The following is a 16,643-nucleotide window of genomic DNA, read 5'->3' on the forward strand; positions in this document are numbered from 1 at the left end:
ACGAGGTGGTAGCCTGCATGGTGTCTATGCAGGATTATTTGGCAGCAGACTGAGTGTCTGCCACCTTGCTCTGTGGGGGTCCCCTCAAGGTTGTGGAGGACCTTGGGAGATAGTCAATGAAGTTTATAAAACTGGACATCCTCCTTATGACCTTATCAAATTGTTCCGTTTTCCACTGGGAGGAGCTGGGCAACACAGAGGGAGCAAGAGTAGGTGGAGGGTCTGGGAGAGGGGCCTTTATATGATGTAGCCCCTGAAAGGGTGTCCTCAGGGGTAGTGTAATCCCTACTTTTATAAGCTTGTGATTGTTTAACCTGGGGTATCAAAGATTGAAGGTTTATCGATGTGCAGCACTTTAGTAGGGTGTCAGGAATGTGTTCCTTAATTATGTTGCCCAATTTTGAACTTTTTGAGCTCTTTCTGAGGTCTTGGACGCGTCTTTCGACGTATGGTCGTCGCCACCCGTGGATTTCCCAGATTTAGACGTGGTGTCGAAAACAGACTTTAACGTCTGTTTCGGGGGCCTGTTGTGTGGTGATGGCGATGGCCAAGAGGACAGGGATTGTTCGGACCTTCCGTTCTGCACCGCGTGTGGCTTACCGGTCGGCAACGTGGTCGACATTCGGCCGTGGGGGGATGTGTTTTGTGTGATGAAACTTGGTAGTGCTTCAGTCGCTGGTTATCGTCCCTGTAGCAGAACCGCTGGCCTGCTAGTTGGGGTTGGGGGCTCGCAAGTGGGAATCCAACATATCCTGATCGCCCTCTGCGTCACTTAGTACGTTGATGCGGCTATCGCTGAAGGCTCCCTCGATGTCCATGGTGGCCTCAGCATGCATGGCGTGGTGGGCCCAGCGCTTGGTTTTATGGCCCTTTAAAGTCTTACGCCTGAACAGTTTGCAAGACTTGCACTGTCCCTCTGCGTGGTCCCTCAGGTGACATGTTACACACTCGGTGCAAATCCATCCAGGGAAGCTTCCTGTTACAGAAGGGCAGAATTTGAAAGGAGTGTTTTCCATTATGTATAAGGATGGCAGCCTATGCGAAATAAATGGGAGTAAAGGAAAATATGCATTGTCTTAAAGAGACTAAAATATGAACCTCCCCCCCGCTCTCCCTACTGTGCAGGGCAGAGGCCTGTTGAGGCCATTGAAAGCCAGAGGTTAATGGTCCATCGATTTAACTTTTCATTACGTAATGGCATCAACCAAGAAGGAACTCTGCGATATATGTCCGACTACGATGGCGGGAAAAAACAATTTAAGGGACCTGACGTGTGAAGGACCATGGGTACAGTAGATGTCACACTAGGGATAGTATTACTGGCAGGCCCTGTCAACTTGCACAACAGCACACGACTACGGACCATAAAACACCCCAAGCCCAGCCAACGGACCCACCGGGCTGAGGCTGCCAACAGCACATCACTGCTCTCTTGCACTTTTCCAGCTTATTCCCACTAACCCACCCCTCTCCTCTCCTTTTTCAGAGCCACCAGAGCGTCAGGGGACCACTTCGGTGGTGATAGTGCGCAGTACAAATGTCCTTTAACATGAACACTAACGTCCCTTTTCGAGTTTCGATAACAGAAAATGTAATACTCCAAGGCTATCACTAGATGTCAGCCTATGCACAGCATGCGATCTAAGCAGATCCATAAGCCTCAGAAACTGTGTTATGCACCTCTAATGTTCATCAAAGAGGCTGCATAGATTTAATCTCAGGCTCCCTAATGTATGTTGTAGAGGTTGCAGGGGAATAGGCACGCTGTTAGACATCCGGTGGGAATGTCCGGTTTGTGCATTTTTTATTTAAATAGTTGGTATAACTAGAAGCATCACAAATTGAACGCTACAACTAACCCACAAGTTCTATTAATAGGATGTCTGGACAAGGGAGATGTCCAATAAATCGGCTCCAACCCCAGGAAGTGGATCGCACACTGTTTAACAACAGCGAGGATGACAGTATCTCACATGTGGAAAGTTATACAATCCCTGGATAGTATCTATGGTGGAAAAAAACATAGTGTATTATTCTAATTAAAAAGACTACTGCTGCCCTAGAGCATTCACTGCTAGGATTTCATGCTCTATGAGGCACTTTCACATGCTAACTTGATGGATTTATCAAACCCCAATGTTCTCAATAGTAGACAAAATGAAGAGTACTAGATGTTTAGTAGAATGCACTGGATTGACGGGCCCATTAGGATCATATATATACAACAATTCAGTCAACAATTGAGAACACATGGGTTTGATAAATCTCTACAAATCTGGTTCATGTGACAACTCTACAGCAGTTAGTTTCATTACATGTCTAACTCTGACCATTCCACTGTCTTGCCAGATTGTTGAATCCTCTGCAAATGAAGACTGTGAAATGCATAATCTCTATGCGCGTCCACCTGTTTCTTATGTTTTCCTGTGGAAATTATGATATAGCGCATAAGCTGTACAAAGAAATCATCAAAAGATAAATGATATAGTGCCACAAGTATGACATTCAACTTATACTTTAGGTATTAAGTCAAAGGATGCAACTTTACTATCATTTCTTTGAAAGAATGACATCTTACCTGTTTAACTGCATCCAACAATCGCTCTAGAAGAAATTGTCTTTTGATGTCATTGGTCTGTGGCCCTAAAATTAAAAAATATATTTATTGTAAAGTTAGATATGTTTACCACCACCATGTGTAAATCAATAAAGACGTTATCTTAAATTATGTGAAACCATGTTAAGTATGCAAGGAGACACCCATACTTATATTTCATACACAAAGTTTATGTGTATAGGCAACATCATGAACTTAAATTAATAACAAGGTAGGTGACTGATCCAATTTAAGCCAACGGAACCGCATCGGGAGCCACCACGCTCAGCAAGATTGCAGAAAAGCTGAAAAGCCCTGAATGGCGCAAGAGGGGGCGATAAAGGCCAGGTGCAACAGTTTAACATTTCTCTCTGGCTAAAGACAGTATTATTGACGTTTTCCTACAGTGTCATGGAGGAACAGCTTAGTATTGGTAAACAGGTGTGATTGCTGTTGAGGGAGAGCAAAAGGGGTTGAAGAAGACAGCAGAAAGCAAAGGAGGGTTCAGCAGTGGAGCAAAGTACTTACATAATGTACTCCCTTGCCTTAATTCCTACAGACCACAGTCTGTACAAGGTTAGAGTTCAGTTAGGTGTCAAATATGCCTTTTGATTTAACAATGATAACAATGAATAAGCAATGCCTACTGAACCTAAACAATTGTATAGCCTGAAAGGGAGCCAGAGAATAATCACTTTTGAGCTTTGCTGCATAAAAAGAATGCTGAAGGGGAGAAGGAGGAGCTGTGGTTGATTTAACAAATGGTAAAGCTCGAGTCATGCATTGGCTGATGTGATCATTTTTCATTCGTGTTTTCCACACTTCACAACAAGGAGTGGTTTTGATAAATGTGTGCCAATCAGTGTGCCGATTACATGGTAATGTTAAAGGCATTTATATAGCGCACCGTCACCAATGGAGTTGGTCTCCAGGTGCATTTGCAAACAAATAGGTGGGATTGGGTTAATGGGTGAAGAGGGCGTAGGAAAGTGAGGTGGTGGTGACCTGTTAGCAGCTTCAGTTCGGTTTTCACTGTGCGCTGAGTTTGGGAGTGAATATGGGATCGAAGCGAGTCCTTGTGTGCTGTTGTTGCGATTTATGTGTTGATGGTTGTTGCGGTGTGGTGAAGTGCGTGCAGTTTGCTGTGAGAGAAGTGGTTGTGTGGGTTTTTGTGCGAGTTAAGTATGCAGAAATTTGAGGTTTTGGTCAGTGCGTTATGTGTCTCTTAATCCTTGTAGTTTTTGTTTTATGTATCCGGTTGTGGAACGGGGTAGGTTTCTAGGGCACTGGCGTGGCTCGTTCCCAGGTAGGTTATTTGAGCTTAGTACAACCTGTTGGGCGAGCATTATCCCCTTAGATAGTGGTGTTATATTACCATTCCCCCACTCCTTCCTATCTATTTACTGTCAGTGGCCCATTGCTGCCTGTTATTACAATGTGGGCCAAGGTGTTCTCGATAGGTTATACCTTCCCTTCCTTCGCAATTATCTGTGGACATTCTTTGGTAGGATTATAGGTGGTCTATCTCAATTGCTAAGTGGATATGTTGTAGATTAGTATATCCTTACATCCATTAAGGTTCGAAGCCTTAGGGGATAAGTTCCTCTCTCAGCCTAGTTTCGCTGTGTATGCCCCTTTGGGCATTCCTTCTAGTTATGGGATGAAGAGCCAGGATTTGAGGAGTTTCCTGAATTGTAGGTAATCTCTTGTGTTCTGTATGTTCTTTGGTAGTTTGTTCCAGGTTTTTGGTGCAAGGTGAGAGAAAGAGGATCCTCCGTGTTTTCTTTTGATGTGTGATTTGGGTTCCAAACGGATGTCGCTACTGGATCCGAGTGGCCTTGCTGTGTGATGTACGTTTATTTTTCTTCTAAAGAACTCTGCGCCTTGGTCGTGGATTGCTCTGTGCGTTATGCACATTGATTTGAACTTGATCTGCTGTTTGATGGGTAGCCAGTGTAGCGTTTTCAGGGCTGGTGTCATGTGTTCTCTTCGAGGTAGATTAAGGAGCAGTCTGGCCGCCGCATTACATCACAGCAAGTGGTAAGAAAATAATTTGGGGAGCTTTTTAAATCCATGTTCAAGTTCACCCAATGGAAAGGTGCAAGAAGAGCAGTGGGAGATGGATAGTTAAGATAATGAGTAATGTGCCTGGGCATGTGCGTGTGTTGGTTAGTGTCTGCAAAGGGCGGGCCTACTAGAATGGTTTGGAGTTTCGGATCCCTCCTGTATTTTGTATTTAGCAATTGAAAGGTTATGATTGTGAGGTCTTGGGTTGGATGGGGACACTTGAGCCTTGTTTGTCCTTAGTGTAACCTTTTCCAGGCACTGCTTTGGTCCTCTGGGCTGGAGGGAATGGGGGTCACAGAGCACTGCCATTCTCTCCCCACCGAAGACCTTGTGGCACAGACTGTCCCGAGACCTAAATGTGGAGTGATATATTTTATTTATAGCATGCCTATACACAGGAGTTTCGAGGCGCAAGTGCCTGGTAGGCCACTGGTCAAACGTGTGCAAGTTAGTGGCTGCACACAAATGTTTCTAATGAGCATAGTAAACTTCAGGAGATTCAAGTCCTTTCACTATGCCTACTAGTAATTTTGTGTTTAAAAACACTCAATCCCACACATTGCCCAAGCCTTCATCCAAATCAGCACCTCCCCACCATAGGCGCAGGTATTACTTGGCAGATTATGCTACACTCTACAAGTGTAGAGTTAGGCTGTAGCCTGGCCATTTGTACCCCCACGCTAGCACGACTTAGAGTAGGTGTCTTAAGTCTGTGCCAGGAATTCAGTTGCTCATGCTTAGTGCCCCAAAGGTTCACCTCTCCTGCCCCCCACAATGCAGTGCAGCATGCTGGCATTATAAGCTTGGAGTTCTGATGAGCTTCCACCACAGGCACTACTTTGGTCTTCCAAGCTTCTCATCCTAGATTATTTTGTAGTGCACCACACAATCACAAATTAGGCTCTCCTGGCTTACTGTTAGAGAGGCACACTTTCGTAACCCCATTTCCTGCCCTTATTTTATTACTTGTATTTGTATAGCATGCACGAACCCTACCAGGGCGCTAGGAAGAACATGTTACATGACGCCCGTAGGCAGAGACAGATGTCATACATAGTCACAATCAGCAAGAGTATATATCGGGACAACTCAGTTGAACAGATTATTTGAATATCCATGTTTTGAGGGCGTTGTGGAAGGTCCAGTAGGAGTCCTCTGATCTTAGGTTGTATGGGAGGGAGTTCCATTGCTTCACTGCTACAACCTGGAAGGTTGTTCCGACCGCTTTTACACGTTTCAACTTCGGCTGAACCAGTCTGTGTATATGGAGTTCCGATAGGCCTAGCCAAGTGAAATTTGGAGATTCTTTGAGCCAGGTAGGGCAGCACAGATTTAGAAATACATCTGTGGGTGATGGTGAAGGTCTTGAATAAAATTCTTTCCCGGATGGGGAGCCAATGAACTGCCCTTTAGGCAGCTGATATATGTTCTGACCTGGGAAGGTCTAGGGCAGCTCGTTGGGCATTATTTTGGATGGTTTGGAGTTTCTTTATATTGTGGGCTGAGGTACCGGCAAATAGTATGTTGCAATAGTCTAGCCTAGCACCCACCACTGCACGGGAGATAGTCAGGCAGCTATCTGTCGATAAGAAGGGTATAGCAGCATTTAAGAGTTTGGTTGAATAGGCTGCTGTGGAAGCAATGGCATTGACTTGTCGGGATAGGGAAGCGCCCAGGTATACTCTGAGAATTTTGACAGCAGGTGAGGCTGGGATTGATGTACCATCGATAAGGAAGGCCAAATATTCAAGGTTCCATTTTTTTAGGGCCAGAGTGACCAACCATGAGAAATGCTGTTTTCCCATCATTCAGACAGAGGCCATGGGTCGCCATCCATGCTTGGATGATGGCGAAGGTGGAGCTTAGTGTGGCAGCATCAGCAGAGTAAGTGCCAGAGAGGGGGAGGAGAATTTGCATGTCATCAGCGTAGTTCGTGTAGGCTATGCCAAGGGAGTCAAAGAGGGGCTTTGTGAATTGTAGAGAGTTAGAGAAACGCAGGACCCTTGGGGTACACTGCAATTGATAGGTGAGGGTGTCGCACAGGCATTCTCTGAAAGAAACGCTCATTATTCTGCCTTCTAGGAAGGAGGAGATCCATGATGCTGCTTCCGGTGAGAAGGAGGCTGAGCGGGTGAGGTGATGGCATAGTATGATGTGTCAACCAGGCAGATTGCTGTGGACAGATCTAATAGTAGCAATAGGGCTAGTTTCCCCTCATCCCCAAAGTCATCCATCTGTTTTTTTTTTTTTAAGTCAAGGAGAACCGACTCAGTACCATGCCCTGGGCGGAAGAAAGATTGGCAAACTCCTAGGATGTGGTTTACTTCTAGATGACATTGAATTTGAACATAAACTGCTCTGTCGAGTATTTTTAGTAGAAAGGGAACAATCATAATGGGCCGGTAGTTTGGCAGTGCTGGATGGAGGGTAGTTTTAAAAACATTTTCATTTTTTTAATAGAAGTAAGACCCAAGCTTCTTTGAGACGGGAGGGTACCACACCTGTTGTGAAAGAGGAATTGATGACCGCTGTGATAAATTGGGCCAATTGTTTGGCGTAGTCTTGGATCAAGGGCACCAGGCAGACATCTCCTTTGTATTTCAAAGGCTTTAAACTTTTCAGGATGTGTAGGGTTCCTTGGTCGGAACTTTTGTTGAAACTAAAGATGGGGGAGTTGAGGTGTTAGAAGTGGGGGTGGCCTTGGAATCACTATGGGCGTGATTCAGGGTAGCATTTTTAGCGAGAATTCTATTTTGGAATTTGTCCATTTTTTGCAACATGGCATTCTGAACAATGTCACACCAGGCACAGTCTTTGGTCAGAGTGGAGGCTGGGGAGACTGGGGCTTCCAGTTCCCCAAGGATGGAGAATAGTGATCTAGTGTTAGAAGTAGCGTTAGCAATTCTGGAACTGAATGCGTTCGTTTTAGCTTGGATGATTGCATTTTTATATAGCTTACAGAGGTTTAAGAACTTTTGTGGTTTTTCCAACAATTTTCGGTAGGTCTTTTTTCAGCTCCGAGTGCTATGAGGTCCTGGGTGTACCAGGAGTTAATGTGCGCTATCGATTTGGCTTTTTCTGGTGCTAACGGGGCAATAGAGTTGATTGCACCAGTCAAGGCTTTAGTAAAGAGATCTACAAGATTCTGTATGTCAGAGGTATCCAGGACCTCTAGTTTGAGGGCATCAAGGAAAGACCAAAGATTTTCTTTCGTTAGCTTGTGGGAAATACGGGCCAGGGAAGGTGGCAGTAAGTTGATGGGTGGTTTAACTTTGTGGGCCGTGGCGGATAGCGAATGTAATGACATGGTAGTGTGACCATGGCCATGGAGTATTGGCTGTGATAGAAATGTGGCAGTTGAAGTCGGTGTTCTGACTTGAGTGTCGTGTAGACCGTTGAGACCTCCGTCCCCAAGTGAAGCACAGGGGAACTAAAAGAACCCCGCTGTGCGACCTTTGGAGCCACAGGTGGGAGATGTTACTTCCCGGATCCACGGAACCTCTGGAACACTGATGCTGCTGAAAGAAAGCGGGGTTAAGTACCAGGCAAATACAATGGAATACAAGAATCACAGGATCTGAACAATCTTACCTATCCGGTGGTTGGAAAACCTGGGAGACCAAGTGAGGGAGGTTCGAGACTCAGATGAGAGGCGGTCCCCAGAACAACAGGGACCGGAGTCACATGTGGACACAGACAGCCCACCTGAAATTAGAGCTGGAGGCGTAGTGTGAGTCCACAAAGGGCAATGGCGTAGAAGTCCAACAAAGTTTCAAGGGAAGATCCGAAGGCAGGTGAGGGATGGGCCGAGGTTCAGCAATGAGTAAACAGTTCCAAGCAAAGGTACAAAAGGATAATCCAAGGGAGTCCAGGTGCGTGATCCAAAGTCAAGGTAAACCAGCAGAGTAAATTCAAAACGTAGCACCTAACAGAGTCGAAAGACAGCTGAGAAGCGGTGAGTGCTCCGTGCCTCAAGCATTATATACTGTGCGCTTCGAATCATGTGACGCCCTCCATCGTCACGTGGGAAACGCCGCTCTGAATCACGTGAGCGGATGAATGATCGATGCGGAAGCATTCCGCCGCCCCTTCTGCTGTATGCTCTCCATGGCAACTACCAATGCAGGAAGGGCTGCAACCGGGCACATACATTGTACCCGGGACGGAGCTTTCGGTCCTTTGGGGTAACCACATCACGTGAGTCTCGAAACCTGGAGGGAGTAGTGTGGGAACCCGGGGAAGGTTTTGTGGAGATGTTAGCAGTGTTCAGGTGTGCAGAGGAACGTCTAACAGTGGGCTATGCAGTCTAACAAACGCTCTTTATTGTGGATAGGGTTCTGGATACTATGAACAAAGCCAAAGGCGGACAGCAAGTTTGGAGATGGCTGGTAGGCCGTTTGGGTCATTGAGGGCAAAGTTCAGATACCCCATGAGAAGCACTTGCAAGGAGGGCTTGTTCTTCTAAGTTATGAACAAGGTCTGTTTCAAATCAGAGGATAGGGCCACGTGGATGGTAAACCAGGTAGGCAGTGATTGTTGCGGTAGGGATGTGGACAGATTTAGTGAAAAGATGTTGCAATTATCGTTCAGTGAGGTGTTGCGTTGTCTAATACGTAAGTGATCTTTGCTGATGAGAACAACTCCACCGCCTCTGGTATTCAGTCTATTACATCTGAAGATAGTATATCCTGCTGGGGTGGCTAGGGGGAGAGCTGGCCCTGTGGCATCGTGCAGCCTGGTTTCCATGATCGCGAGGGCATCAAGGTTGTTGGCTGTTAGGTGGTCATGGATGTCTAAAGCATGAGCAGGCAGAGATCAAGCGTTGACCAAGGCTAGGTTGAGTGTCGGGCTAGGGGCTTCGCATGGGTCCTTTACTAGAGGAGGCATGGTTAGTAAGGGTGTAGGTATTGAGGGGCTGAATATCAGCAGCATCAATGGTTGTCACGCAGCCACTTGAATTGGGAATACAGGCACTTGAATTTTACCCACTTCACATTTCATTCCCTCCCCCATCTAACACAGCACATGGGCCATCCAGGCGTGTTGCCTTGGGGTCCCAGAAGGGAGCACGATTCAGGTCCGTACAGCACTGATTTGATGTTTCTCTGAGCAGTCAAAACCAAAGGCTTTGGATGGTGCCACTGAATACTGCTGTGTCTCTGGCCCTCTTGACAGAGCCTCCACCTTCTGGGCCACACTTTACAATCCACCCATCATCAGGATCCCCCCCCCCCCAATGCAACTTGAGCTGGAAATGGATTCAAATGAACTTCTTCAAAGTTAGACTTGCTTGCAAAGTGTTTAAGTGCGGTGGTGGTGATTAAAGGGCAATGACTCCAGTTGTAACCATGGTGAAATTTTATATTTTATGAAGGCAATTACTGACTCCCGCAGCCACTTTCACACAAGCACACTCTTCAATACCCACTTACGCACTTATCTGACCCAGTTATTTACCCTTCCTTCTCAGGCTCCTTGCCCTGCACACCATTTGCCACCATTCTGGTAGTTCACAGTACCCCTCTGCGAAAGAACAGTTAGCCTGTGAATTATCATGAGCAAGTAACCAAGGTCTTACTGCTGCTTGTTTCCATGACTGCCCTCAGATCCAGTCATGACTAACAAAATACACATGAACAGTCACCCTAGCGGTTTATTCCACATCAGTGCCTATTTGGCCAGGTTATCCAGATTTAATCATAGGGCAATTTACAGTTTTAGATGAAAGGTTTAGGCTATTACCAGGTGTCAAAGGTTAGCAAATAACATAAAAAACAAAATACGGAAAAAGAATCTCCACCTACATAATTAGGAATATGAACCTAAAGGGCTTGTGAATGAAATGCATTTTATTTAACTAATAATGTTCATTTTATTTGTGTAACAAAACATTTCAAAAAGAAAGCGTTTGCAGCCAGTAATGAATACAAATGCTAAAAACAGCTATCGCACATATCGATCACACGTGGACTTCACAAAAGGTAAAATATAACAATTTTATTGATTTAAAAATAGCTAAACACAAAAAGCAGTGAAATATATACATAAGACAAAAATAATTCTAACGATTGAACTTAAAACACAGAATAAAGTGCTGGTGACAAAAAAGTGCATCCATGGTTTAAAGTGCATATAAAATGTTATTCTACAATCAGAAATAAATCAGTCTATTAGCTTAAATAATTACAAAACTAACGATGGTCTTCTGTGTTGAGCTCAAAGGAAATACTTGAATCGTATCCTCCTAGCTAGTTTCAATATATTTGAAGACTCAATGGTCAATGTTTTAATCAGGACTCGTAAGAGTAAGTCAAACAAACCAAAATAAAAATGCAGCATGTGATTCTAAACAGATCCACAAGCCTAAAAAAAAATATATTTGTTTAATGTGATATAGTTTAAGCATAAAACCTTGCACACACACAATATCATAAATAGCATACATTAAATCATATGCAAGTTAAACAAAATTAAACATAGCCACAGCTATTCATGGCTATTAGGAGCTATGAAACTGTAGAAGCAATAAAAACAATTTAATTTCATTCAATTGATATCAAAATTCATCATATCCATCATCCATTGCCATTTTATATAAAGGAAGACGAGGTTCAGATTATGATTGTGCTGGCTATCGCAAAATCTAGTTCTTAACCAATATTAAGTGGTTTGCATAAAGTCACAAAGCCTTATAGTTTCAGGCTAGATCGTGTGGGATTGAGATTAAGTGCCCCAGATTTCACAGGGGCGATACCGCTTCTTTGTTTGTGGGCCACATTACCTTGTGTCAGAGCCAATAACCTAGCCACAACCTTCCAAACTCTAAACAGGGCCATATGAAGCACACTATTATTGGTATTAATACATTGCTTCCAGAATAGCGGGTCCTTGATGGTGTCTAGGAGGTGCACATATATGCCCAAATGACTCAAATATACAGTACACATATTTGAGCATTCTGTCATGACATGCTTGGCTATTTCGACCTTTGTTTTATTAAAAGGCAGATACGGCAATAACGTTCCTGTTCAAGCAGTGACCGTTATGGACCCATGACACTCAAAAAAGGCAGGCAATTTATGCGCAGTAGAACAAATCTCTGCAAGTGTATAGAGGGGCATATGTCCTAGTACGGCTGAGCCTTCTAATACGTATATAGCACGTCAGACAGAAAGGAGTAACTTTTTAACTAACTTAAATGTACAACATTTTCATTTCAGTTCCACTGTTCCAAGCATTTTTTCAAATGAGTACCTAAGGTCAAGGAAATCATCCGCAGAGTTGGGGCTCCACCCTATGTATTTGAATGGGATGTTCATGTTTCTGTTAAAGCTAGACTATGATTCAAGTCTGCGCTCGGCATTGCCTAAACTCTGGAACAAGAGATTGGTGTCCCCACTAAACCCTTTAATGTACATGGTTGCTATTTTTTTTCAGGACCATGGCCTTAAGGGACATAATCCCCAGTTCTAAGTGTATTATCACTATAGGGACACAATTCGGTAATCCCAAAAGCTTCCTCCATAATCTGTCTTCGGACAACTGAAGCCATTTCAAGTCAAGTTCGACCAGGCTCTCCAAACGTCAAGTGACCGCCCGGGGACCAGACATTGTAGGTATAACCGTTTTGCTCCCGTCACTCCTGCAAGCGTGTAACCAGCCCTTCTTTTGGTGAATTGTGCAATTAACAAAATTAGCTGGGTTGCCTTCCTAGTACGGACATCTACACAGGTTTTATAACCAGGTCTTGCATCAAATTCTACCTCCAGGCATGTATACAGGTCAGTGTGGGTGATTTCAATGTCCATGGCAAATAGTCTAGGTCTGGCTGTACGATTGGCAGTAAATAGCATGATCTGGGTCTTGTCCCGATTAATAATTAAACCATTTTTATCCGCAAACGACCAAAGAGCATTGTCATGCATTGCATACCGCTAAAGGTGTGATATAAGAGTACAAGATCATCTGCATATGCAAGTACTGTGCAGTGCATCTTGTCAATTTTGGGGGGCACCCTCTACTTCGATACAAGAAATTAGGGAGATCTGAAATGTATAAATTGTATAATAGGGGTCGGGGGCGTAAGGCTGCCCTGTTTAACCCCATTAGACTGGGCTATCGGTACAGTCATGGACCCCCCGGCCTAGAGTCTCATGTACACAGTGTTATTCTTATGGAATAATTTGATGTAAAAGAGAATACCCTGCGGGCAGCCAGGGAGTTTGAGTTTAAGCAACAAAAGTTCCCTGCTGACTGTGTCAAAAGCGGTTTAAAATCTATGAATAGAGCATATGAAAGAGGCGCATGTCTACAGAGTGCTTGTTCAACTGGGAAGTACAAGTGGCGTAGATTATGGGATATAGAGTAGTCAGGCTGGCAACACTCTAGTATCTATCCAAGAAACCCTTGTGTTCCACCCACTTCTGGAGTTCCTTCAAAAGAAATGAAGCAAATAACTTCCCTGTACAATCCAGCATTGACAACAAAGGGTAATTACCCGTATTTCTAGGACACCCGTTTCTTAGGACCAGAATGAGAATGACTGTTTGCCAGGAGGCAGGGATCTTTCGTTCCTCTAATACCTTATCAAATGGAATCTTTAACAGTGAGACCAGAATTTAGAATTGTGCCTCATGACCGAATTGGCCAAGCCATCCAGCCCGGGTGCCCGAGATGATTTTAGAGCCTTGATTTTTAGATAAATGTCCTCCTCGTCCACAGCGAGGGACCAGTCGGGAGGTTTGATGTCAATCTACAGGCTGGGTTTGGGGGGGGGCTGTAGCAGGAATATTGCGCTTTGTCAGGAAGGCCACCCAGGTATGCTCGTTGATGGGGTTTATCATGCACTGTTTCTTGCACCCTTTGGCCTCCCCTAGAAGAGACCAAAATACTACAGGAGTCTCCACTGCAATGGGCAGCTACCATGCGTTGCCATAGGGCGTCTAGTGGAGCTGCGCCACCAACGTAGCTAGTCGCGATATGCATTTTTAAGTTGTTTTATCTCTTTGAGATAAGCCATACGAGACAATAGTGTGATTTTTGCCCTGCGCAGGTCCCCACATACTTTGCGTTTCATATCTCTGATGGTTTTGTCCTAAGTGAGGTGTGGTTTGTGCTCTCTGCTAGTCAGACACATTTTTGAAGTAGCATGTAGGCCAGCAAATGAGGTAATCCACCTCTCGATGTCCTCCATGTCCATATCATGAAAGGCATGAAGACCAAGTAGATTCATGTGCAAGGTAGCAAGTTTAGCTCTTGATATGTTGTTTTCTGACCAGGTAACACAGCTAGATGAATGGTTTGTTTCCAAGTCCCCTATGGCCTTTACTATTGCCAGCAGAGAGGGGTGCCTTAGCTTAAGAATGAAAGCCTCATGATCAAACCAGGTTTTAGCGCTAACATAGATCTATCACCCACAAGGATACTTCCCAGTTAACAAATAGCTACTCTAGAGTTGCATATTAGCTTCCCCTTCTCCAGGTGTAGTCCCCTCAGCTGCCACTTTTAGTTTGACCATTCTGATTTTCAAGATCCCAGCTTAGAAAGAACCTCAGCCAGCATAAAACCTCGTTATCATAGACGTTTTGCTTCATTATGCTTTTTTGGCAGCAGTATGTACTCTACATGCGTGCCTTCACCCTTGGCACAGTGGCAGTTAAGGTCCCTCCCATAATAATGCAATCCTCCCACCTGACCACCATCCCAATTCAAAAAGAGTTAATGCACGTCCTCCCGGAGTTGCTCTCTCTGTGGTGCTCCAGGGGTACCAGCAGTACCTTATTGCACTTGCCATTTAAAGTGGTAGTCCCCTCTATCGCTAGCAAATGTTGATGTTGTGCAGATGAGATTTTGTGAGATTTCAGGCTATGGACCACCCCCGCAACTAAATACCCAAAGGGTCTGAGTTTAATGCCCTTGTTTGCAAGTGATTGGTGGATGGTAAAGCCATCGACCAGTATGGGTGACGTTAGCCACATTTCTTGAAGAAAAAACATTGATGTGTAATGTAGGGCAAAGAGCCAGTGGGTGATAGAAGATGAACAAAGTGTTCCAAGAAATTTGCGACCGCTCATTGTTAATTCATGGCCACCAGCAGAGAATCGGACAGACATTTCAGCATCGTTTGGATGTCCGCTAGCTGGCCCTTATCCTTAGCTGGGAGATGAGCAACTGCTGCTGAGGTGGTGTTGCCAATTCCCATGATGGCTGGTAAAGCTGGATCCACGCAGTCCACATTTGCGTCCGGCTCAACTCCCCGAGTCAGAAGCTGTGCACAGAAATTACGTAGAAGGTGTATTGTGTCCATGTGCTTACAGTGCACCGCCGAGACATTGGGATTGATACCCTTTTGGGTTTCAAAGAACTCGAATTCTTCGGACACCAGCACACGCAATTGAGGTACAAGATGGAGACGAGCCACAAAGGCAGTCCAAGATTACACAATTGTAATCTCCTGAAAACACAAATGAAAGTGAGGGCTCTCTTTGATGTCAGTTTTCAAATTTAAACTACATAATGTACAAACTGAAAAACTTGCACACCTCTTCGAACAGTTCATGCACATTAATTCAAGTACGAACGGTAAAAGTTATATATGGCTCCCATACGTATTGGAAATGCACCTCAAAGTTAAAATAAATGTACTAATTATATCTAAAATGTACACAGCCATATTGAGTATGGACCTTTATGCACGCTTAGAATAAATCTACTGCTTGTATACAAAATGCACACGGACATGTAAGGTATGTACATTACGCACCCTCAGAATGAATGTACAGCTTCTATACAAAATGTACATGGACATGCATATCATATAGATTATGTGCAGCTTCAACACAACATGTACACGTAGACCATTTACATTCCACACTCAGAATGAACAGCGTTTATCTAAAATGCACAGGGATATGGTGAGTATGTACATTACAAATCAAAACCCATCAAGTAATAGTAAAAAAAAAATACATTTTAAAAAGTTACTATTATTTGAACAACATTTCTTTTTACAAAATAGTTACGCTTAAACCCATTTCAAACAAAAGGTCTGGGAGCCCCTCTACAGAGAGCGAACACAGCCAAATAACCTGTTCTCTGGGAAAGTGCCCACTCAGGAGGGTCTACAACCAGGTTTAATCTCACTGTACCTTTCACAGAGGAGAACTACCCATTTACATATCAGTGTTGTCCCACCCACTTGGGGCATTCCAGCTGTGACATTCTAAGTAATTCCCTGAACAAGAGCACCAACAGCAACCCCAGATAAGGTTATCAGGCTAATCAAAAACTTAAAGTCTACAAATATTAGAAATGACAATGTTAAACCAACAACAAACGTTGTCAATTAAAAAAGATATTACACTAGATTAAAATCAAATAGCACGGTAAACTTAAGTCACCTATAAACCTATAACACAATAGTAAGAAGTAATAAAACACATACAAACAAGTTATTGGATACAATGTTAAAATATTGACATGTACATTAAATGTACACCCATAATGACTGTTAAAGTAAATTTTTTAATACAGTAATATTTAAAAACCTGACATTTTAATATACACAAGCAGAATTCCACCAAAAAGTGCAATTAAGAAATAAAAAATATACAGAGGTTTTTAGGGATTTAACCTTAACTATTTTGTAAATGTTTTAAAATATATATATATATATATATATATATATATATATATATATTTTAAAAAATAGTTTTATTGGTTTATACAAACCTTTAAAAAGAAGACAAATACAACACATATAACATTTTTTCCACAAGCCATACGTGCCAAGTCTTCGCCCTCCGATCAGTTCAATTTTGTTTAGGTACAAAGGTTCGAGATCACACATGCATAAATTAGATCACTTTAGAGTTTGACTTTCATTAGGCTTTGATTTTATAGGCACAGCATTCAGCGCGTCCTTTATCACACAAATAAATGCCACTAGAGCGTATAAGACAGGTCGATTAGAGACGTCAAA

At 43.6% G+C, this 16,643-nt stretch overlaps 1 protein-coding gene across 3 annotated transcripts in view; it reads right to left on the reverse strand.

The window, feature by feature from the left end:
- Positions 1-16,643, reverse strand: part of SNX29 (sorting nexin 29) — a 2,314,491-nt gene that overhangs the window by 2,058,206 nt on the left and 239,642 nt on the right. For all 3 annotated transcript variants that reach the window (XM_069645593.1, XM_069645591.1, XM_069645594.1), the window contains exon 3: positions 2,579-2,643. In XM_069645593.1, the coding sequence (XP_069501694.1) occupies positions 2,579-2,643 (65 nt within the window). The remainder of the gene's footprint in view (positions 1-2,578; positions 2,644-16,643) is intronic.

The sequence above is a fragment of the Ambystoma mexicanum genome, chromosome 2p (assembly GCF_040938575.1).
Source record: "Ambystoma mexicanum isolate Mex_15411 chromosome 2p, UKY_AmexF1_1, whole genome shotgun sequence".
NCBI lineage: Eukaryota > Metazoa > Chordata > Amphibia > Caudata > Ambystomatidae > Ambystoma > Ambystoma mexicanum.